At 42.3% G+C, this 23,556-nt stretch overlaps 1 protein-coding gene across 1 annotated transcript; it reads right to left on the reverse strand.

Moving 5' to 3' along the window:
• Positions 1–4,221: 4,221 nt before the first annotated feature.
• On the reverse strand, positions 4,222–23,477 carry LOC126399309 (ubiquitin carboxyl-terminal hydrolase 31-like). Its single transcript, XM_050059149.1, has 19 exons — positions 23,454–23,477; positions 23,055–23,111; positions 22,227–22,311; positions 19,714–21,241; positions 16,243–16,380; positions 15,924–16,012; positions 13,130–13,222; positions 12,728–12,863; positions 12,291–12,441; positions 11,922–12,102; positions 11,717–11,828; positions 11,541–11,635; positions 10,850–10,927; positions 10,574–10,703; positions 10,038–10,157; positions 9,687–9,912; positions 8,553–8,711; positions 8,306–8,461; positions 4,222–8,194 (listed from the first exon to the last, which is right to left on the reverse strand). The coding sequence occupies exons 4-19, from the start codon at positions 20,278–20,280 to the stop codon at positions 6,687–6,689; spliced, it is 3,939 nt and encodes a 1,312-aa protein (XP_049915106.1). The 5' UTR covers positions 20,281–21,241; positions 22,227–22,311; positions 23,055–23,111; positions 23,454–23,477; the 3' UTR covers positions 4,222–6,686.
• Positions 23,478–23,556: the final 79 nt, after the last annotated feature.

Here is a 23,556-nt window from a genome sequence, read left to right on the forward strand (position 1 = left end):
AAAACTTGATGCACTTGAGTTTAATCTCTTGTCTGTCTTCACTCCAGCAGTGTTGTGATGTATCAGATCAGTCCAATCAGCTGCAGTGCTGCATGTGTCCAATCAATAACTGATATCCGATCAAGCATGTGTCGGTCGGTAAAAGATTCCCACAAAGGCTGCACTCAAGTAGTCTCACTTCCCTCTCCGGGGATGTTCATCAAGATGGCGGGTCTCAATCAATAACGGGTGAAGTGATCGAGGATAGAAGAGTCGAGGAGAGATATTCAGATGACTCCAGTGTGTCCTCCGCCTCACTCCCCGCCACTACAGCGCAAACCGCAGCTCCTATTGGACAGCCCAGATTCCCCGCCATATCCGCAAACTTTCTGCTGCTGTTAAACAGGTCAGACCTGACACTACCACTGGCTACCAGCCTGCTCTGTTCGCTGAATTTAGTTGGCTTCAGCTTCTCAGCGAAAGTGTCCGGAGCTGCTGCCTGTTGTCGCAGTCTACAGCGGCGGGGAGCAAGGCGGAGGGACTGTGGGGTGGCTAATGCTAGCTAACTCTTGTCTCATTTGTGCTGTGAGAAACAGACAGGCAGAACAAGGTAAGCAGGGGCTGAGTGAATGAGCTGTGTGCAACTGTGCAATGAGATAACATTGGGTTACTGAGCGTGTGCATATGCCCATAGTTGCCTTGAGGGAGGGGCTTCAGACAGAGAAGTTAGAGAGGAGAGCTGCAGGAAGAGGCTGTACTTCTGAATTCTGCCTACCGCAGCTTTAAAAAAAATTGAACTTCAAGAAAATTCTTGAATGAAACTGGGTGAATGACAGCGTCTCAGGACGTCAGTAGATTCTTCCTCGCTTGTTCTAAGAAGAGCTAAGGAATATTTAATTACTTAAAAGGATTTTTTTGCTCTCTTATCTATAAATACCAACGTCCGACTTGAAGGGTGTTCAACTCAGCTACTAACACCTGCTTTTTTAAGATTTCCTCTTGCCTGATCGTCTCGCACCTTTTTTCTTGTGTTTTCTGTCAGGCGTTTAGATGTCCCAGACTCCTTTGAGTTTTCAGTAAAACATCATTATGTTAAAAAGGGGTGGACAAAATACCACAAACACCCACATTTAATGCAAGACGGTTCAAAAGCACTGCAGCATATACTACCATCGGATTGTCGAAATTGTATCATAAAGGTAGTAACTATTGTTGTATCTATTGCTTAGAGGTATGTATAATATACTGCATTAGCAAAATTTTATAAGGTATTACATATATACATATAACACCACAGTATGTCATGTATTTTTAATAAAAAACAAAGTCGAGTTAGGTGAACAGCTTGCGGCAGAGTTCTAAGGTTCACAGTGTTGCAGTGTTATTGAATTGGATTATATTATAAAAGTGTCATATTATAGTGGTGTTTATGACATTGTGGCCACCGTCTGTACGTTGCCTTCACCCCTGCAGTCACTGCATCAATCCATCTGAAGAGCAAGCAGTGAAAAAGTGAAAGTTAATCATGAAGGTCCTGCTCGTCATCGCCTTCTATCCAGGGACACGGCGTCTCAAAATGGAGACTTTGCAGCAGCACAAAGGATTGAATTTGGCCACAGGAGATACAAAGATTGGATTGATCAATAAGATTAGATTGCCTTTCTGCAATGCATCGAGCACATTAATGTAGCAAAAGCAAAACATGGAAACTAATTCAGCATGTTAGATGCATTTGGTTATGCTCAGGAGTCAAGGAGGGTAATGTCACGGTTTGCGTGTTAAATTCAGATAAAAGTTGCTGAATTCTCCGCTGAGGTCTTGCTAATGATGTTCTCTTGGAACTGATACAATTGGCAAATGATTATTGATTTCAGCACTCGAGGAGTCTGGCTCCTTTACAGAATGATCTTGCACCAGGTTGCAGTCTGTGAGTTTTTCTAATTACACTGATACATGCATATTAATCGAACAACCTCATGCTTTTTTCTGTAGAATGCGAGACAAAATGTTAGTTTCTGGGTGAGGTATCGTCGACAACGCAGAGCCTTTCCCGCCGTATGTGCAGAGAGGCATCGCACCACAGGCCATTTTTAAAAATTTCATCACTTCTCAGGCTGCACAAGAGGTGAAAAGTGAGAGGGGTGAAAATGCAATTCCCAAAACTGATGACTGTTATACAAAATTACAAGAATAGAAAGACAAAGAGCCAGCATTAACTCTTAATATGCCCAGCCTTGGGCCAAACCAATAAAACCACAATTGAATCAGCCCTAAATAAATGATGGCGCTGTAGTTTAATAGCATATCATCTCCCTCACTGACAGCACTGGATTTGACGGTACTATATATCTTAATAATCCCACAAGTTGAAATTGAAGGGCATTTCTCTGGGACAAATTCACATCGAGTGTTGCTTTATTTTTCTCACTCATTATCTGTGTCTACTGAGGCATTCAGGCAAACAGTGAGCTCCACCTGGTGGAGACAGAGGACCATCTCTGTGGAACAGTCCTCACTTTTAATTTCATTTAAAACCTGGCCATTATACACTCATTTAAAAACTAATATGAAAAACATAGTTAATGTATTAGTTATATTTATATGTTACATGTATGTGTCTGTATTATTTACGATGATCACATCCTCTGTTTTGTCTGTTATATTCTCATGTTTAGGAGAGAAATATTATTTGTAACAGAATAGATTTGAAATTCTACAGGGGGAGGTTTTCACCATAAGGCCCCTTCAGGTTTCTTACCTCTCCTGCACAATCGGTGCTATGTTTATTTTTATATACTTGTTTTTATCACATCTTGGTTGCTAATAAAATTCAAATTCAAGTGTAAAAGGAAGACAGTCGTACAAAAACTGTACATTTAAAACAAATCATTTACAGCTATGTCATCAAAATGTTACTGAATGACAGAGGTGTGGACTTAAGTCATATGACTTGGACTCAAGTTGGACATGAGTCACAAATTTAATGACTTTAGACTTAGCAAAATCAAACTAAACCTGGACTTTAACACCAAGGACTTGAGCCTTTTGACTTTAAAATACCTTTCTTTCCATTCCCCCCAAGATAAGAAATGTATGTTATTCTTTCCCCAGATCAGGTTTCGACAACTTTTACCATCAAAAGAGCCGTTTTTGGCAAAAACAAGAAATCTGATGGAGCATATTGTAGCCTCATAATAAAGGTAACACAGGTTTTTGAGTCAAATTGAGCCGACCAACATTACTTATAGATCTAAATGAGCTTTCATTTATATGATTTAGCACAAGGTGGCCATTCTGCAGTGGGCTATTTTTGTTTATTTGGTACTTCAACTGTGCAGCATTGTTGATGAAAGCAAACAAATTCATCCACACACTATTGAATTCTCTATTTTCCCCTGAGACTTTTCCCTTTTTGGATTTGGAATCCACGGCTAGCCTAGCTAGGAAGAGTTAAGACTACTTTAGTCATCGCTAGTGATGTTTTTAGAGGAAAAGGCACCAGGTCAGACATATGACTGACATTTTAGTTGATGAAATGTTTAATCGATGTATAGGCTATGCATTTTTACAGTTGAAAAATGTAAGAATCACTTTAGGCCTATAACAGTAAATGAAAATTAAGATGTTATAAGAAATAACAGTTATTCATTTTAATATAATTTTCTGTCAAAGCCACAGGGAGCCGCTGGAGAGGGGCTAAAAAGTGGCATGCAGAGCCGCAGGTTGGGTCTACCCCTGCCACAGATGATCTACTTTGTTATCTGACAGCATCCAATCAAATTGCAGAAGAGAAATACAAAAAATAATGTTATTTTACTGACCACCGGTTGGGGAAAAAATGGCACCAAAGATAATTTTGTTAGTGTACCAAAATTGTATGTGGTGGTCAACATTTGCAGTATTCAAAATGTACGGGTTGAAACTTACAGAAGGGGATACAACAACCTTCGGCTTTGTTTAACATTAGAAGTTGCACAAAGAATGATAAGACAAGGCTAATATTAATGTAGTTAGCAAGCTAATGCTTAGTCAGTGTGTTCAGATGTAATATATTATTTTTCAGTGTGAAAAATGGTATTACACAAAGAGTGCATTATGACTTGTTTCGGACTTGTAACTCAAAGTTAAGGGCTTTGGACTTGACTCGGGTCTTGACTGCAAAGACTTGACACTTATTCATGACTTGCAAAACAATGACTTAGTCCCACCTCTCCTGAATGACATAATTTTATTTTGTTTGTCTTGCATTGTGAAATCAATGCCAACATACACAGCGACCCTCCCCCCGTCAAAAGATGAACACAGTACATAACAAACGTTAAATCATATCACAGAAACTGGAAAAATAAAAAAGTCTTATAATTCCCATGCATCTGTGAAAATAAATTCCTCACATCATTTTGTTACTTTCATTTTATCAACACACAAAGTTTCACTTATTGTTGATGTGACAAACATATGTCAGTTTATATACTGCATGTGTTGGATGTAAGAGCACAGTATCAGCACACTGTAGCCACCAGGCACTAAAAATAACATATCTTATTCTGCATCATACGCCAGGAAGTTAAATCCTATGTGGTTTGTGGGTTACTGATGAACGCTCCTCCTTCACTTCGACTCTGACATTCAGTAAATCTATAACTCTGATGTATATAATTACAACTGTCATTACTACATTTGCATTTGGGTGGGACTCCTGTTACAAAATCATGTAATGATGCCTTCCAGGGCAGATTTCACAGTGGAAAATGGGCCGCTTATCTGACATATTTTGGGACAGGCTTGAGGTTTGATCATACAAGAATTTAATTAAAAACAATATAAAATATGAGAGTAGATATTGCACATTGTTACTTTTTTGGATCTTAAGACAAAAACATAAGACAGAGTGGTTCAGCATTTTGTCTTTCATGATCCTAACCTGTCAAAATGTAAATATTTAGAAACAGACAACAAGCCTGTCATTAGTTCTTGTATAAAACACTGTCTTTGGACCAGTGCAGTTTGAATTTCTTAGCTCTAATGTCCAAAATAACACGATAAATGAACGTTACACCACAACTTGTAAACTGCAGCAATGTTCTGTTGCTGTATAAAAACTCTAAAAGTCGTTAAAGGTCGGAAATTGTGAGGGAAAAACGTGAGACAAATGAATACAGAAAACGTTCCTTTGCAAGTGAGTTGATTTACTTTGAGAGGAGTGAATGAGCAATACTTATCATTCATACAAAATGTATATTACTTTGAAGAAAATGTGCAAACAAAGCTTCGATAAAGGATGCCTTAACATGCTCTCTGATGCTGGCATTTGGAAAAATATACAGTTAGAAATATATACACATCCAAGAGTAGCACGTCTACATACTCAGTGTGGGCATTAGCAAGAATCTGCTTGCATAGTTAAGTGCATGCATAAGCAATTCGTCATGCAACAACTGTCGTATACTTCATGAGCGGTGATCTCTTCTTCTCAGGCCTGTGTCGGTGCGTTCGGCTCTGACCTACTCTGTGATGCAAGCTAAAGATGTGCACAAGCTGTGATGTCGCACGTGAAGACAGAAGATGACTCAAACATACCATAATGCTCTATGTACATTTTTTTCCAAAGAAGGCATCCCAGCTGTCTTTGAGTGTGTGTGTGTGTGTGCGTGGTGGCTTTTTACATTAACCCTGTGTTCATCTGAGAGGAATGTTTGGAGATGTCTGGCAGTCTGAAGAGGCTGATCCCCATGAGGAACACCGCAGTTAAGTGTGGGTATCAGCAGCTGGAGGGCAGAGGTGGTGACGGACGGGAGGTTTGTCTGAGGGGTAACAGGTTATTCACTGGTAAATAAAAACACAAACATTTAAGAACCATTACAAACCGACGTCTCAGACATTTAACACCAACGACACATGCTGCATTCCTGCGCTTTTGCACCCAGCGGGGCCTCTCGACAACTGTCTCCATTCTGGCTGCACAAAAATACGTCTTAAAGGCTGTTGCACAATTACTACATCAAGGAGCGTATGTAAACAGCGGTTCAGGTTAAATAGGCTTAATTGTGTTTGACTTGAAATAACATTTTTCAGTGCTTAATAAATATTAAAATTGAATTATAAATTTACCAACACCTGCAGTTATACAATTTAGATTAAATACTTTGATTATCTGAGGCACTGATGTTTGTCGACATATGGCTCTCGATACTGACGGAGAGCTGTACATAAAGATTTTTGGAAATAATTCAGTGTTTCACTGCATCAGCACGTTAAAAATTGCCAGTAAACTTCCTTTGGTGACTGAGGAGTCCGTGTTTAATGTATCGCAAAAGTTGCTTGCCACCATTATATCCGCTTTCCATCTTGTGCAAAGTCACTTTTATTTTCACCTCCTACCGAAGATGGACTTCTCCCAACTATGCTACAGACAGAACAAGGCAATAATTTCAATACATGTGCAGTCCATGCTTATTTACAATACAGTATAATATTCCTCAAAATCAATGCAATCCATACAAAGTGCTTCGTTAAAATCCATTCCTAAATAACTATTTAACAATGTGGACAGGAAGTGTCCGGTATGGCAGCTGGTATTCAGTAACCACTGAAGAAGCTACAGGTGCTTTAAAGATGTTTGTCAGACACTGGGTCTGGTTTGGATGGTTAAAAAAAACACCTCAGAGCTGCACTAGAGAGATTGTTATCAGGCCTTTGAAATAATGTCACTTGGCCCTCTGGCTAGTTTGTGTAGAGTTGATGGGGATCTTCCTGGACTGCATTGTCTTTTTAGCAGGCTCTTTCTTCGAAGGGTCTTTTGCATTGGCAGAGGATTGGGTGGTCGTTTCTGCTCCAGAGAGCTTCGACTTTGTGGAGGGCAGCAGTGAATGCTTAGCTGCAGTGGACACCTTGGATGATTCCTTGTCTTTGGCTGTGGTCACATTAGTCTGGGCCTCTGAGGCCACATTCTGGGCTTTCTTGGGGTTTCCCTCTCTAGCTGCATCCCCACCACCCTCCTCTGAGCTTGCTTTAGCATCTCCCACACCTGCCTTCCCACCATCGGCTGACTTACGGGTCTCTTTGGGCCTCAGAGCTGTTTTAAAGAAGGACAAACCTTTGTCCTCTGTCTTACTGTTCCTTCGAGGCCCCCTTGAGGGGGGGGCTGCGCTCGCAGAGGAAACACCTACACTTGACGATCGAAGACTAGCCATGGAGGAGCTACTGCTTGAGCTCCGGCCCGGCGCCCTGTTTTCCGCAGTACGGCCCGGCCTGCCCTCCGCTCTGCTAGCAGCACCCGACCTTGAGGGAGGACCGCTGTGGTTAACCTTCTTCTCTGAGACCGAGTTAGTCCGTGAAGAATCACGGCTAGTGCTCCTGTCTGCTGCTTTAGTCCTTCCTGAGGCTGAGCTTTTCTCGCCTCCCCCTCTGGGTGATGTCCTCCTTTGAGGGTGGGAGCTTTGTGATCCAGGAGAACCACTCTTCCTCTGTTGGGCAGAGTCAGGATGTAACACCTCCGGGGTTTGGGATGACCCTTTCTTGGAGGGGGTTGCTGTTCTTGAGGAACCTGCCTTGCTAGTTTTAGGTGGTCCTTCGCTTTTGTCCTTTGGGGTCGATACCGATGCTGCGCCCTTCGTCTGACCTCGAGACGGTAACTTGTCAACGGCTGGGGACGCAGGAGACAGGGAGCTGGATGACGTCGAGGAGGTGGCGGGACGCTTCTTGGGACTCGCTGTGGTCCTTTTAACACCAATGCTCTCTGCAGACCCATTTCTTTGTTTCGCCTCCTTCGCAGCTGCCCCATGTCGAGGACTCACCTGTTCAGAAGCAGCGACGACATTGTTGTTGTCCGTAGCCAGGGTGGAGCTCCTCTGCTCTGCCTGAGCCACAGCCTTGGAGTGAACCTGCTCTATCAGCCTCTTACTGCCTGGATTGCTATCCAAAGCTGCGAGGGCTGACTTGCCCCCAGACACTTTGTCTGTCTTAGGTGACCCAGGGAAGCAGGATGTTGACAGCTTGGTATCAACCACCTCTCCTATTCTCTCCAGTGTCGGGGAAGAGGAGTGGGATTCCAGGGAGAAGCGGGAGGGAGAGTTGGAACGGAGTTGTAGTTTAGCGGAGTGGGACCAGGATGGTTTGGTGCCATTTTCACTGAGCACCAGCGGGCTGGCGATGGAAGATCTTGAGGAGTACGTCTGTCTTTGCATGCCCCTTACTGCTGGCCGGCTCGATAAGCCTGCATGGTAGGAAGATACACACCAATCAAGGAATCAATCTTTAAGAAATACCAACATTTGTCACATTTGAAGCATTGAAAACAATTGAGTGTATTTGGATGAGTCTTTACCACCATCATCCTCACTCCGTTCACCAGCAAACTCAGCTGACTCAGAGAGGGAGGCCAGCGAGGTGCGTCTGGAGGAACCAGATGAGGCTTGGCTAGGCGGACGGCTACCCATCAGCCGACTGATCCAGTGCTCACACAAAGAGGAACTGGTGGATCCTAAAATCCCAAACAGACAGTGGTTGAACGTGGGTAGTAAATTCAAAAATATACACAAGAGATTACACAATCTAATAACATTTACAATTACCTCCCACAGAGCTGTTGGCAGACCAAGATGGAATTGTGGCACGTCTTTGATAAAACAAGATGTAACCAGTCTGCTTGCAAACGTCATCTTCAGATATGGGATGAACATCACTATCATCGAAGCAATACCACTGTCCATCTATGGAGTTCTTACAGTGAGCTACAAGACACAAGAGCATAAAATATTAGAAATATCTTGGATAGCATTTATTAAAGTAATACTTCACCCCCAAATTATACTTTGTATATCAATTACTGACCAAGCGTTAAAACTGTTTTTCTCTCCTCCACAGTGAATGAAGCATCCAGATCGGAGAAAGTTCTTGATGTACTGAAGTCAAAGGGGACCTCAACAGCAAAACTATAGCAAAGCATCTGTTTACAAACTCTCACACAACTAATGCAGTATAATCCAAGTCTCATTTATCTAGTTGTTTGCTTAACACTTCCCAAATAGACAACCCTTTCTGATGGGAAACTGAACTAAAAGTGAAACTTATCCATGGTCTCTCCAAAACCAGACTCCATTGACAAAATCAATAATTTTACCTCACTAAACACAGGAGCTCTACTACCCCCTAAATTTGTTTGTTTGTGTTATTGTGTGACTTCGGTGATTTAAAGGATAGTTAGTGTTCACCAAAGTCGCAAAATAACACAAGCAAACTGCAGATCGAGGCAGTGGTAGACCAGCAGTTACTGTGTTCAGTGAGGTAAAATTGCTGCTTTTGTCAATGGAGTCTGGCTCTGAAGAGAGTATAGGTAACTTCAGTTCAGTTTCCTGTCAGAAAGGGCTGTCTGTTTAAGTGCTGAGCATAAGAATGAATAAATGAGACTTGCATTATACTGCATGAGTTGTGTGAGAGTTTGTAAACGGATGTTTTGATGTAGTTTTGCTCTAGTTAAATGCGGCCCCCATTTACTCACATTCATCAAGAATTCTCTCTGTTTTTTGGATTCTTCGTTCACCGTGAAGGCAAAGAAGAAAAACAATTTTATTTTCACTAATTCAACGTAAAACGGGGAAAGTAACTGATATACAAACAGTCATTTGGAGAGTGAAGTATCCCTTTAAAAAAAAAAATCAGATGAGACATCAACCACCCCCTGTTTGTAATTGGTGCTGCTTGGTTACCTGTGTAATGTCCTCCCTGCATGGTCCCATGATGGTTACACACCGCGTACAGGTCGTAAAGGTAATCCTCTGGGTCACGGCCCATCCCGTAAGGCCGTCTCCACGGCGACCAGTGGGAGGGGAGACTCCAGCTGCTCTGGCTTCTCTTTACCATATGGGGTGCCATGTCCATGCCTGTGAGCGGGAACTTCACCATGTTCTGCATCTTCATTCGTCGATCCCCATCCTGTATTAACACATTTATGGTGTTTAACTTGACAGCAAGTTGTTTTATAAATTCCTCACAATCTCTCTCTCTCACTCACTGAACATTTTTGGCACCTTCATTTATTCGACTGTCTACATGAGTACCTGTCTAAAGCGTTTCAGGTGCAGTATGAGGATGTCTGGCAGGGTCCACAGGCTGAGCTTGATGCTGCCCTGCTGAAGCTGCTTACAGTGCGGACATCGCCACGCATCATCAGGAGCAAGCTGAAAATAATGTGAGGAAAACAGTAATTAAAGAGTAAATTAACTCTAGCTTTTGTTTGTGTTTTACCTGTTAACATATGTTTTCTGTATAATAAAGGTATGAAATTGATGCCATTTTTTAACATTATATAGCAAAAAACAATGCTGGAAAAGTGTAACTGCACTGCCATCTAGTGTTTGTAACTGTCACCCGTCTGCCCACACCGCCCAGCCCCAAGTCTGGTATCTTGGACCAGTGACATCAAAGATAATTCAACAACACAACATTTTTAACATTTTTAAACCTCTGTATTAGGCGGGAGACTGCCAGTGAATCTTAGTTTGCAGCAAATGATAAAACATATCACATCTTTAATCCTTATATTCATTCATTCTCAGCACCACTGCAGCTTAGGTGATGTCATGTCTCAGCCTACCTGCTCCTCTTTGGTGTAGAGTTGAAAGCACTGGGCGAGTGAGCAGGTCTGAGGCTGCAGGTGCTGCTCCTTTACTTGACGCACGCTCTCAGCATCGGGGATGTACTCATCCTCAGTTCTTTTGAACAGACTGGGGAATAACACGGCACAAGTCACAGAGGGATCACACGAAACTTCAAAAGACATTTACGACATGTATTTGTTGAAAGGAGACATCACACATCTGCTCAGAGCTTAATAAAAAGTGCATGACTGTTGCTTCAGATCTCAACTTACTAGTCTTTTGTCTCCTTGTCCCATTCGACAACAATTTTGACATGAGGTGGCCCTCCAGGACCGCACGACTTGAATGCCCTGTTGAGAATTAGATTAAGAGAACAGCGCATTATATTTTCCATTATGATCATTTAACTACGATTCATACTCAGTATTATAACTGTATTACAGTATTATAAATCTGCTATGGCTCTAGCAGTACAACATCTGAGACCTCTGTCCTGAAGAGTGCAGTCATAGTTACAGCTAAGATACCTTTGCAGACCACTCAAACTCTCAGGCCTCTGGTAAAGGACCTGAGCTTGAGGAAGACACACCACCACCCCTCATTGAGGGGTGAGAGGGGGATTTTTATACATGCATATCAATTGGCCTAAATGACTTTGAGGGTTTATTTTCTGTTTGATTTTTATGTAGCAGCAGAGAAGCAAATGTCTTTTTTTCCCCATTCCCCTCATTTTTAAAAATCCATGCAACAACCACAGAGGTCGACACATTCTTAGAGGAAAATCCATAAAACCAGACAAGCTATTATACATCTCAGGAGGTATTTTAACATCAATACCACTGAAGAGTCGGCCTACATACTGTACCTCTTCAATCAACTTGAAGTGGATTGAAGTGACTGCAGGGTTTATATGACTACTCATGTGCAGTAACACTCCCCCCTGCTGGCGGTAAGTGTCATTACCTCTCCACAGAGGGATGGCAGAGCGGCTGCTCCTCCTGAGGCAAGAGATATGTGATTCCAACCACTCCTACCACACGCAAAGTGAAGGGCCCCACCTACAGACCATCAAGGTTAAGACACAATAAATATATTGCATAAAGGTCATTTAAAGGTCATTAAAATCACAGAGTATGTACCTGCACAAAGACTCCAGGGCGCAGAAGATGCCGCATCTTCTCCAAGATCTCTTTCTGAAGCACATCCCATGTTACTGTGCGCTCCAAATACAAAATAAATGGATTGCCAAACCTGCGGGGATTACAAAAACAAAAACAAGCCTGTGTCAGTTTTTAAGATTCCTTTGGCATAATTATTCAAATCTTCACGAATATTCTGAAATACCTGCGTCCTTGCTGTCCGGCACAAGCTCTGTTACACACCAAAAGGACAATCTTCTCAGCCTGTTCGCTGTTCTTATTGGGACTCAGAGGCGGGGTTGTCGGCTCTTGTATTTGTGTGGATATCCTGTTATTATCTGTGCCATACTTCAGGTTGTTCTGGTTGAGATTTGCATGTGGGCTCCCTGTGATAAAACACACAACATGTAAAGATACAAGCATGTAATGTAACACAAAAATCAATCCAGCATGCAGGTCAGTGTGCGCAGCAGCTCCTTCATTATTAGTCCATTTCTAATCTAATCTCCACTCCTACAGTCGTAATGAGACAAAGAGCTAAAGTCATTTCTGGGGAACAAACAGGATGCTGTACCGCCTCGCTTGGAGCGGATCTGCTCCGGTCTGAATAGCTCAGGTGTCTCAAAGGCAAAGATGGAGTCGCTCTCCTGAATGATCTCAAGGTCGTCATCGTCGTCACAGAAGGAGCGATGAAAGCCATCGAAGTACATTTCAGTGAGGACGATCTGAGCAGATGCAGGGAACAAAAGCAGGTTATCGTTTAGATTAATTCATTTCATGAAGAGGTATTAACAGAAAAGAGGTGCAGATACACTACGCCTTCATGTATAGGGATATTCATAAAGCACTGATGACAAAATTAAACACAAACTTAACCACTAAATTCTCTCATGGCTCACTAAAAACGCTCCTACACCATTCAGTGTCCTCAGTAGCACACCCTGTCTTTAATCCTCTTAATTTGAAACATTAATGTTCTTTAAAAAAGGAAGTTTTCTCATAAAACAGCACCTGTTGGGCAGGGATTTTGGTCTCTTGGGCCACAGCTTGTCTCAGTCTGGACACAGTGCCAGAAAGAGGCACCGCCACGCCGACTCTCATGCAGTGGGAGCACTTTCCTTGGTACACCACTGTCACATACAAGGGCCTGCAACACAGAAGGACTGGGGGTAATTGGCTGTTTCGTAACAATGGCGAGACTGATGTTTCAAAAATAGACGGCATCTCCTAATTTTAACTTTCTCCTGTCAGATCTTTTGTGGTGTTTGTTGAGGCTGGGTTTGACACTTCTGTTTAATGCCGGGTTCAGACTGGGTCTTGTCTCGTTGCAATTTTTGGATACAGGGATTTTTTTGTGTGTGTGTGTCTGATAGATATTGTCTTACTCATAAACAAGATACAGAGTCACCTTACCGTGTGTGAGGTACCGGGATTGGCAGTGAGATGCAGAGGAAAGGATCAAAGGTGTTGCTCTGTTTCTGGCAGTGAGGGCAAGTCAGGGAGGACCTACAGAGAGACATGAGGATGTTAGTGTTTCATCGTAAAGGAGTAGTTCACTGTTTTGGGAAATACGCTTATTCACTTTGTTGCTGAGAGCTGGATGAAAAGATTGATACCACACTCAGAGCAGCAGGTAAAGTCCTGTATCAGGTCTGGTGACCCGCAAAAAAGGTTTGCAGGTGGTATTTTGTCCTAATTTTATTTCTGGGTTTGGTTCTAGATTAAAACAAGAGCATGAAGGTCAGATTGCAGGTGTAAGATAATAAATATATCAAAATAAAATGAAAATAATTTGAGAATTTATGAGGATAAGCAAAAAAATATGAATGTAAATTGTAATTCCTGAATTGCATTTGTTAAAAAATAGATTATCTTTGTTTCATATGAATAAAATGTCCAACAGTGATCACTTTAAATGTGCTGCGTACAGTTACTATAAGATTTGCAATTTCAGGTCGGGCCATGGCTCCATGTGCTGACAGGTCGTGTCAGGTTTTGGAACTAATTGGTCATGTGTGGGTGGTGGGGCAGGTGCAGTATTGCACGTCCCATTTTTAGTTTGGGAGCAGGTCTTAAAAATCAGACCCATGCGGGACTGTGGCAGCAGGTTAGCTTAGCTTAACAAAAAGGCTGGAAACAGGGGGAAACAGCCTGGTTCTGTCCAAGGGTTAATTTATCTCTCTACCAGCAACTTTAAAGCTCACGAATTATCCCTTAACATATCATTTGTTTCATCAGTATAAAAAACAAAGTGTAAAAACAATATATTTTAGTCTTACAGGGGTTACGTGCCAAACTTTTTCCTGCCTGGCAAACTCGAGATGACGACAAGAGTCCAGGAAGACCAACACACAATCCCCCTGAAACACTGTGTGCCTTTTTTACACTTTATTACACAAATTATTGAAACAATATACAATATGTTTATGACATTTAAATGTGGAGGAAGACAGATTTTGTTACTTTTAGAAAAGCCAGGCTAAGTTGTTCTCCCTTCTTTCAATCATTGTGCTAAGCTAAGCTAAGCTAAGTCAACCAGCTGCTGGCTGTAGCTTTAAATTTAAAACACAGGTATGAAGGGAGTATTTTGACTCTGATGAAGACACAGTAGTGTGTAAACGTTAGTGTGTTTGCTCTATTAAAAGCTGTTAATCGATCAGTGTGCTTCAGTCTTTTCTTTTCTTTTGAAAGTTCTCTGTCCTTGAGCTGAGAAGCACTTGATTTTGCCCCATGCTGCTGGAAAATATGCAGGGAACTGTTTCATTTGATATTATTGGTGTATCATTTCAAACATAACTGCCACTGTAGTACAGGAAGTACACAGGACAATATACACACTTGATTAAAAAACACTTTCTATCATTCATCCCTTCATTTTTTCTGTACTTGGGTCATGCGAAGACACCCGAGCAAGTTTTGTTCTCTGAAGACGGCCATGAGATATGGTTTGCCTTTTTTTAGACAGCTCATCTAAACTTCCAGGTTTACTGGGGGGGGGCCTGGACAAGACTGGATTTTCAAAATAAAAGCCCCCGGATAGTAGACTCACAAGTCAGTCTTTAGACGCTTTGTTTAACTAAAGACTGATGTCTTTCTCCCTGATTTTGTGTTTAGATGGGCGGATACAATTTCAGAGTTTAAAAAAACTCCCTACGTTGCAGAACTAATAGTAAATCTGCAGGGCGGTCCTTCGGTGGCTCGCTGAACTCTTGTACTCGTAAACATAGTCCGACTGCGTTAAAAGTTTTAAACAAAGTCACTGTAAGTCCTTCATTTCCACAATCTTGTGGACTGAGCACACGTTTGATAAAACGGAGTTAAATCTCTCGGCATCCATTTTCAAGCTCTCTGTGTGTTTGTTTCCTTGCGGACGAGGAAAGGGGGAGCGCACATTTCCAGGAGGGCGTGTCCTTTTAAAAAATGCAAGAGGCGTTGCTTTGTTGCCGGCCGTTTTCTCCGGTGTGTTAAACACACTTTAGAAAGTCGTCGTCCCCAGACTATCAGAAGGCGGAGATCTCTGATTGTCTGGTGGTGAGACTACCCAGATAATAAAATGAGTTCAGTAGGGGCCCTGGACAAGGCTTGATTTAAGAAAAAAAAAAAAAGAAAAAGAAAAAAAAAGGCCCCAGGATGGTACCAGGAGTTTACCCAGGGCCCTGGACTCTGTTAGATTTTCAAAATAAAAGCTCCCAGGTGGTACTAGGAGTTTACCGGGGGTCCAGAGAAAGCGGGATTTTTCAAAATAAAGCCCATAGATTTCAATACTTCGAATAATCGAATAAAAATTTTCAAATCTTCATTGTACTCCACTTAAAAATTCTCCCACTCTTCATGCTTTTATCTACTGCATTTGAGCTTTAAACTCACAAATTATACTTTATATTATACGTCTCCCATACATTGTTTGATCTACTACTATGTCCGCATACTTTCAGCCACAGAAATCATGTCAGTGTGAAAATGTTTTGCTCTTTAAAGCTCTAGATTAGATTATTTTCTCACAAAGTTGCGTGTTATGTGTTTGGCATATCTCATCATTTTCCAGACAGCTGCCCGGCACATGAAACAGTATGTTATGGACTTTGTTTTATTATTCATAAACGTTCCTCATGGACTTTCAGATTAATATTTATGTCAGCGAGCAGGTAGTGAATCAGTATTTTCAGTCGGATCAAACAGATTCTATAGCAGCAGCTGAAAGTTTCACCTGTATTGTGCCTGAAACAACTCCTGTACAAAAGAGCCAGGTGCTGGTAGTGGAGATCCTTCAGGGGCACTTTCCTCTTCTACTGGAGGCTGGAACAAACAATACAGAAACTATTTGGTAAACAAATATTATCAATGTTACATAACAGCAACAGCCACCAGTGGTGCAGTTCATAGCATCGCAACATTCAGTTTATTACAATGTTGATCAGTTGGGAAACACAAAAGGTGCAATATTCTCTCAGAACGTAAAAACATTGTGAGGTATTCGCAGCATCCTGGTGTATTGCTAAATATAGAGTACCATGTAATGTGTTTACCTTCCTGGGGGGTCTGATGTCAGGGTGGACGATATGGTTGAGGTCTTCGTGAACTCTATCCAGCAACCAGAGGAGGAATTCCTGGGCATCGTGCTGGGAGTTACCCTTGAACTGAAGGGCGCTCCTGGACACCACATTCTGCAGCCAGACAAACAAATTACAATTCAAACTGACTGCTCCTCAGACAGAAATGTTGTTTTTTGTTGACATCACTGCCTCATCATAAAATATTCAGCGACCGGGATGATGATCAGCACAATCCGAAAAGGTCAGCAGAGGTGTGGGCGATGGTGAAACGCAGGCGCGGAGAAGCTTTTTAAAACCAGGACACCAGGCTAGAAAATCGACAGCTTAACCTCACTGACAATCAGCTATCGGAGATGACAACAGTGTGTCCTCTACAGGGCCTCCCATGCTGGCAGCTGTGAAGTCACCCCTGCTAGCTATCAAATGTCACGCAAGGTCAAAGATACGAGGGGACCGTGCACTGTGTGCCTCTCCTGGCCTGTCCCGGGGGACGTTCTCTCTCATTTTGAAGGCATTACCAGTGCAGCCTCAGCGTTTTGTGCAAGATGTGGCGCAAACACAGAGCTGGGCTTCCTTCTGTGGCTTGGCTACCGAGGCTGTCTTTAAGTAGAGATGTGTAGATGAGAGATTTGTATAGTCCCCTGATTATGAGACAATTCTAAAGTGACTGTGAGTGAAATGTGGACTGAATATTGTTTGAAATATCTGTATCTGACTGTCATGTAATATCCCAACAATACAAAAGATCATAATCAATAAAAAAGTCTAATAATTTCATCACCCATTGATTTCCACTACCTTGTGTTGTTTACAGACTGCCACCATTTGTTGGATTTGTTTCGCCATCCGTCACTTTGTCAAATTAGCTATCGCTTTCCACAAATGGCGAATGCATCCCCTAATCGTCTATGGAGAGTTTGTGCAGATCGTGTTTGGATGGCGTACAACAACATAAGCCTCAAACCAATTGCTTCTGGGAGAAAATGGACTCCGAGACACAGCGGATAATTCCCCTGTGTTATTATTACGGATGTCTTCCTAATGATCTTTAAGTGCTCTCAGTTTTAGGGCTCAGATTGTGGTCCGAGGGAAAGAGGTGCAAAGCCGTCACATGTCCATGCCGAGCTGTAATGTACACTCACCGCAAAAATAACATGTTTTGCTAAAGTTCAATTAGCTGCATTTAAGGTTGTGGGTGAAATCACATTTTTGAAATGATCATAGAGGCAGCAGCTTGGGATGTGATCAGCCAAAACAATCTACATTAGCATTTGAAGAAACTAACAAAATGAATCACCATTAACTTTTGAATACATTGACAGGATTCCTCACAAATTAGATACTAAATCTGAAAAATAATCTTTAAATAAAGTGCCTGATAGGCTGGTTTTGCACTTCATTTCCCTACTGAGTTAAACAGATTCAAGGCCTCTCACTCGGGAGAGAATAATCTATATCCAATCAGACAGTTTGTACTTTGGCTGGCAACCAAGGTAGAAAAAAGTGGACAGAAATAGTAACACTGTCAAGAATAAGCAATGTGTTGTACGGCCCCTGTTCAATCGAGTCCCTCTCTGTTATGTATTTTGGACTTTTGAAAGCAGAAAATAGGTTATCAGACAGACAAAGACAGAAATAAAGTAGCCTTGTTGCGAAAGAACAACCCTTTGTGGCTGTGACAGGCAGACTTTTGAGTGGCCCGGGTACAGGTTTACGAGGTGAAACCGTGAAAAAAGCAGACGAGGCTGTGACAAAAGCTGATGTGTGGCGAAGACAGTCCAAAAACAAGATGAGATTTATTACAGCTCAGATCCAGGACTCAGCTGACTGGCTAAAACAGCCATTTAAAGAATGGAGAGTGAGTCCGGGAACACTGGCTTCACCTGTTTCAATAGGATTTATTCTCCTATAAAAAGCCTGATTGTAAGCACAAATATTACATAAAATGTAACCAGAACTGTGGCCTTGCTTTTTCATACATAAAACATAAAACAAATGATCATTTTTTGCATTAGAGAAGAGGCTAAACACTAATGCAGTATGAGGGATGCTGCTCCAGAGGCTCGCTGTCAAGCAAAGCAGCCAAGGCCACTGCATCTGACCCTGTACGCAATTATCCTGACAGATGAGGGAATTTCGTGATACTGGATAGACTCAAATTCATATTTATTTTCATATATACTGCCCAGTGGGATCAAAGCATCTGCACTTGACAGAGCACAGAAACCATTTGGTTTTCTCTAAATTATCGTACCACTGATGATTCAAAAAGATGTTTCAACATAGTTTTCTTAGACGCTCATGGTCCTGCTTTTTGTGTAATGTCCTTCATGGTACACTGAAGGTACAAACAGGCTAGAATTCGACTTTTTGCTCACAAGGACCAGTTGAAAAAATGACTTGAAATGAAGCTCCTGATAGCAAACAGCAACAATCAACAAAGTCAAGGACGCAGGTTTTGTTTTAACACTGGGGGAGACAGAATACCAAAATGGGAATAAAGTGAAATAAAGTGACACTTTCTGATAAAGACATATTTGTGACCTTGTTTTTTTCAATACTTGATAAAACGGCTTGAAATTGCAGAAAAATGCATATGCGCTTCTGTGTGAAAGAGACACAGGGGTAGCTTGTGTGTCTGGTTATACTGGAGCAACTCAAAAAAAAAACAGTTTGACAGTGATTTCGATGCAAATTTAAGTCATGACTAATTACTACTGATTAAGGTAAAATAAATCAATTTCAGCTCAACTAATTTCACTGCAAGCATATAATCCTTAGAAGACAAAGGTAACAGAGATGAAAGACAGGAAGAAAAAGATGGGGGGTATTAATTTTGGTCACACAGCTTTTAATCACGGGTCTCGTTTCAACGTTTGCCTGGCCACGTATGAAACTGGGAGCTCTGGGTTATTCTGACAGAAAATTTTGACCATCAAACACCTTATTTCCTGCATGAATTTATGGTGTTAATATCTTTCATTTTGTCAAAACAAAAGCCCTCTGCTGCTTTCGTGTTTTTATTGTCAGGGGCAAATACACTTTCTGTATATAGCTATAGGGGGACGTGGCCCCTTTGTCCCCCTGAAATCTACGCCTGTGAACAAAGTTGTTCATTTAAGAGGATCATATCTTCACCTGGCATCTCCCTTTGTTCAAGTTCATTTGTAGATATAAAAACACATCAGGGGCACTGAAGGGTCTGGGAACTTTCTTCTAGTTAGGATCTAATTTGGGTCTTTATTCTGTGGCCGCTGATGGCAAATATCAAACAAGTTCTTCTGACAGAAAATTTTAACTGTTGTTAATGCACCAATTTGTGCATTAAAAATCAATTTAAGGTATCTAGAAACTTACTTATAGTTAGGGTCTAATTTGGGTCTATATGCATTTCTGGTATCTCATAAAGTCAGAGTTAGGAGCCCTGCATGCTGCACATCCTACCTTGAAGTCTCTGCTGTGCTGAGGTGTGTACTCAAAGGTCCACAGAGCCCGAACCAGCCCGGACAGCTGCTCAGTCACCTCCCCAGCCTCCTGCTGTTGCTGCTGCTGTTGCTGCTGCTGCTGCTGCTGGCTCCCCTTCTTCTGCACCAGCACCCCGTTGGACTTGGCCTTGTCGTTGCTGCTGCTGCTCGTGTCTCCCCCTTTGAACTGCTCCAAAGCCAGGTACTCTGCGAAGAGCTCCGTGTTGCTCAGGCACTGCAAGATAGCGTTCATGAAGCAGGTGTTGCCGTGGTTCTTGAGTCCGGCGACACCCGGCACCTTGTCTCCGAAGGGGAAACCCCCGCAGTCGCTGTCGTCGGACGGGACTGACCCTCCGGTGGTGGTCGGGATCAGAGTCGCGTCGTCCTTCTCATCCTCGGCGGCCTGCTCGTCGGTGCCGAAATGAGACAGAGTCGAGAGAGTCCGGAGAACTCTGTTCATAAAGCTCCCAACGGAGCGGACAGAGCTTCTCCGGAAGAGTTTTTTACTGAAGGATTTCTTCTCCTTGTTACTCACAACTTTCGACATGGTCGCTGTGATGGCTTTCCCCCCGCGTTTTTACGCCTTAAATCCAGAAAGGGCCCCTTTTGATCAGAGCATCCCCGCGCAGTGACAGCTCCTTCACTTTATGTTTCACACAAGGCCCGAGCATATTTCACAGAAACACAAAGGCCTGGCAGTTCTGGGGATCATATCACATGGAGAAAGTAGCATTAATTCAGCCCACTTGCAACACTGCGTCGGATTGCATAAACAGCCTCCATGGAGAGCCGCTGCCAGGGCGCAAGACATGGACGCTCGGGGTCGTCCCGCAGCAGCCAGCGGACATCATCTCACCATAACATCACCTGTGTCATTGTTCACACACCAAAACAAGGCGCTGTGGTTGAGGATCAGTGTCACACATAAACATCAAATCAACCTTTCACAATTAGGCTGAGAGTGACGAGCGGAATCCCTCATCATTTATTAAACAAACCGCAGCTCCACCCTTTAAAGGGGGATCTCTTCACCTCTGCCCGTCGGATCCACGGTGGTGTCGAAAACGGACCGGGGTCGTGATATTTACCCAGTGGATGTCTTCCCTAAATCGCCTCCACAGTGCTCGCAGGAGCGCTGCCAAACTGAGGAACACCCCGACCGGAGCGGCACAGCCCGCCGCTCCCTCGCGTTTGGCCGCCGCCGCGGAGCATCTCTCGGTGTGCCAGATGTGAAAGGTGCACGTTTTCGTGTCCCCATCCGAAAGTTTGTCGACACTTGGTCTCACTCCCCGCGCGCCTTAATTCCTCCTCCGGATGGGCTTGATGGCGAGGCCGCTGCTCCCGTCTCCATCATCATCTGTAGGCACCGATACTGCAGGCAGGGCGGTAACGGCTGACGTCAGGGCCAAACACTGGTCCATGTTGGAGGAGAGCAGGTACAGCGGCATGTGATGCTGGATGATGCTCCATCCCCGTCTCTGGACAGCATGGGCACTGACGAGAGCCAGCTGGGCAGCAACATTATCACATCATTTACTGAAGATAAATATAGGAATGATCTGATTTATTTATAGGGTCATTTTAAGGTTATTATTACAGTTAGTTTCATTCTTGTAGGCTACTTGTCAGCTATTATAAATTGCTCTTATCCCAGATAAATTCTATTTTTGTTATCTTAAAGCTGTTGTGATTTATACAGGAGGGTGCAGGTTTGATTTCAACACAGGGGGGGACACATAGGATATGAAAAAGAAGATGAGGAGAGGGTCCTCCGCTGGAAAATTCTACACATCACTTATTTTTCTTGCATTTTTATGCACCATTTTGTGACTTTTCTGCACCAATTCACGGTGTAAGTGTCATTCATTTTGTCAAAATAAAAATCCTCTGCTACTTTAATATTTAAATTAGGAGGGAGGGTGAGTGGGTCGGTGGGGGGCACAGTGGGTATGAAAAAGATGGGTGGGGGGGGGTCCTTCTCCAGAAAACCCTGAGCATCACTTATTTTCCTGCATATTCATGCACCAATTTGTGACTGTTCTGCATCAGTCATAGTGGATAATCATAGTGGACATTTTATTCATTTTGTCAAAATAAAAACCCCTCTGCTCTGCTATTATTTAAATTGGGAGGGGGGTAGTTTGGGAGGGGCATGTTCTACACATAAATAAAAAATATGAAATCTACACCTATCTGGTTTTTTTTTTTTAAATCTAAAAATAACTAATTATTTTCATTATTAATCAATCGCATCATTATTTAACATGGCAGAAAATGCCCCAAAATTACCATCACTATTACCTAAAACACAAGGTAATGTCTTCAAATTGTTTTGGTCCGACCAACAGTCTAAACCCCAAACCTATTCAGTCTTCACAGACAGAAAAGCAGCCATATTGGACAAACAGGAAGTGGGAAATGTTTGGCTTATTTATTTATTTATTTAGCAACATATAGAAGAAAATGTCTCTTTAAGCACCAGTTTGCACTGACCTCATTTAAACACCTGTACTTCAGTGGTGGGCGATGGAATTCTCTGCAGCAGTGGTTCCCAACTGTTGGGTCGCGGTCCAAAATTCTGGACAAACCACAAGTGACTTAAGAACATGTCAAGTTTGTACACTTTATGTTGAGTACAGTGAATTTTGGCACATAGCTTTCATTTCAAAGCCCTATTTCCTGCTGTAGAGTGAGTGACTAATGAACAGCTACTTAACAGAGTCAACAAACTAGCTTGATGATATGGCCAAACACAAGTATGACATTGAATATATTAAACTGCGTGGACCTTGAACTACTGATTAAGGAGAAATCTGGACCTCCTGGCTAGACCAGTTGGGAACCACTGCTCTACAGAATGATTTAAAGGATTGTCTAAATATTTCTCAGCTCAATTAAATGTATAAAGAAAGAACAATTAGACAATATGAAGTTGTTGTGTCAAAGCTGTCCTCTTGTTGAAGGAGACATTGTGTATGGCTCTCAAATCTTCTCTGATTATTTATCTTTTTGAAGTTACCGTAAGTATTTATTATCAACTGTAACTGACAGGCCACCTGTGTCTTCTGATTATTTGTGTTTTGAGAGACTCCTACTCCTTTTCGGTCATGGAATATAGAGTTGTTTTGATTGTGAATCTGAGTGTTGTGCATAGACATGAGCGTAACAAATTAAAATCAATTCAAACTAATCTTTTTAGCACTACCTTAAAGGTCCAGTGTGTAGGACTGAGGGGAATCTATTGGTAGAGATGGTTAGTAATATTCAGAACTATGTTTTCAGTTTATAATCACCTGAAAACAAGAGTCATGTTTTCTTTACCTGAGAATGAGCTGTTCTTATCTTCATGTGGAGCGAGTCCTCTCTGCTATGTTGGTTCTACAGTAGCCCAGAACAGACATATCAAACACTGGCTCCAGGTAGGACCATTCACAATTTCGTATTTTTGCATCAGCCCCTGTAGTTCTCTTACACGCTTGGCACACAGGAGGTTTCAGTTCTACATCCTCACCGCCAGATGCCACTAAATCCTACACACTAGACAACTTTTACTATCAAAAGAGCCATTTTTGACCAATCATATTTGAGTCTTATAATGAAGGTGAAACACTTTCCTGATTAGTTTAATAATTTCAGCATCACTTCAAAAAAAGATTTTAAGCATCTCACCAAAACCTTAAAAGACCCATGGTGTCACTGTTCCCAAGTTAAGAGTCTTACCTGTGTGTTATTGTGAAGTCTTCCATTCCTGTACGTATTCCCCCGACGGCTGACTGTGACAGACACGCCAATTTTCACGACTTGAAGGTGCAAATACTTTCAA

The sequence above is a fragment of the Epinephelus moara genome, chromosome 13, assembly GCF_006386435.1.
Source record: "Epinephelus moara isolate mb chromosome 13, YSFRI_EMoa_1.0, whole genome shotgun sequence".
Lineage (NCBI taxonomy): Eukaryota > Metazoa > Chordata > Actinopteri > Perciformes > Serranidae > Epinephelus > Epinephelus moara.

Bases quoted from the DNA above. Each gene is read 5' to 3' on its own strand.
- LOC126399309 (XM_050059149.1), bottom strand. From the start codon at position 20,280: ATGTCGAAAGTTGTGAGTAACAAGGAGAAGAAATCCTTCAGTAAAAAA. The intron at 16,381-19,713 runs GTAGGATGTGCA...GTCTGGCTGCAG, and splicing joins AGCACAGCAGAGACTTCAAG to AATGTGGTGTCCAGGAGCGC. The intron at 12,442-12,727 runs GTGCTGTTTTAT...GCATCTGCTCAG, and splicing joins CCAAAATCCCTGCCCAACAG to ATCGTCCTCACTGAAATGTA.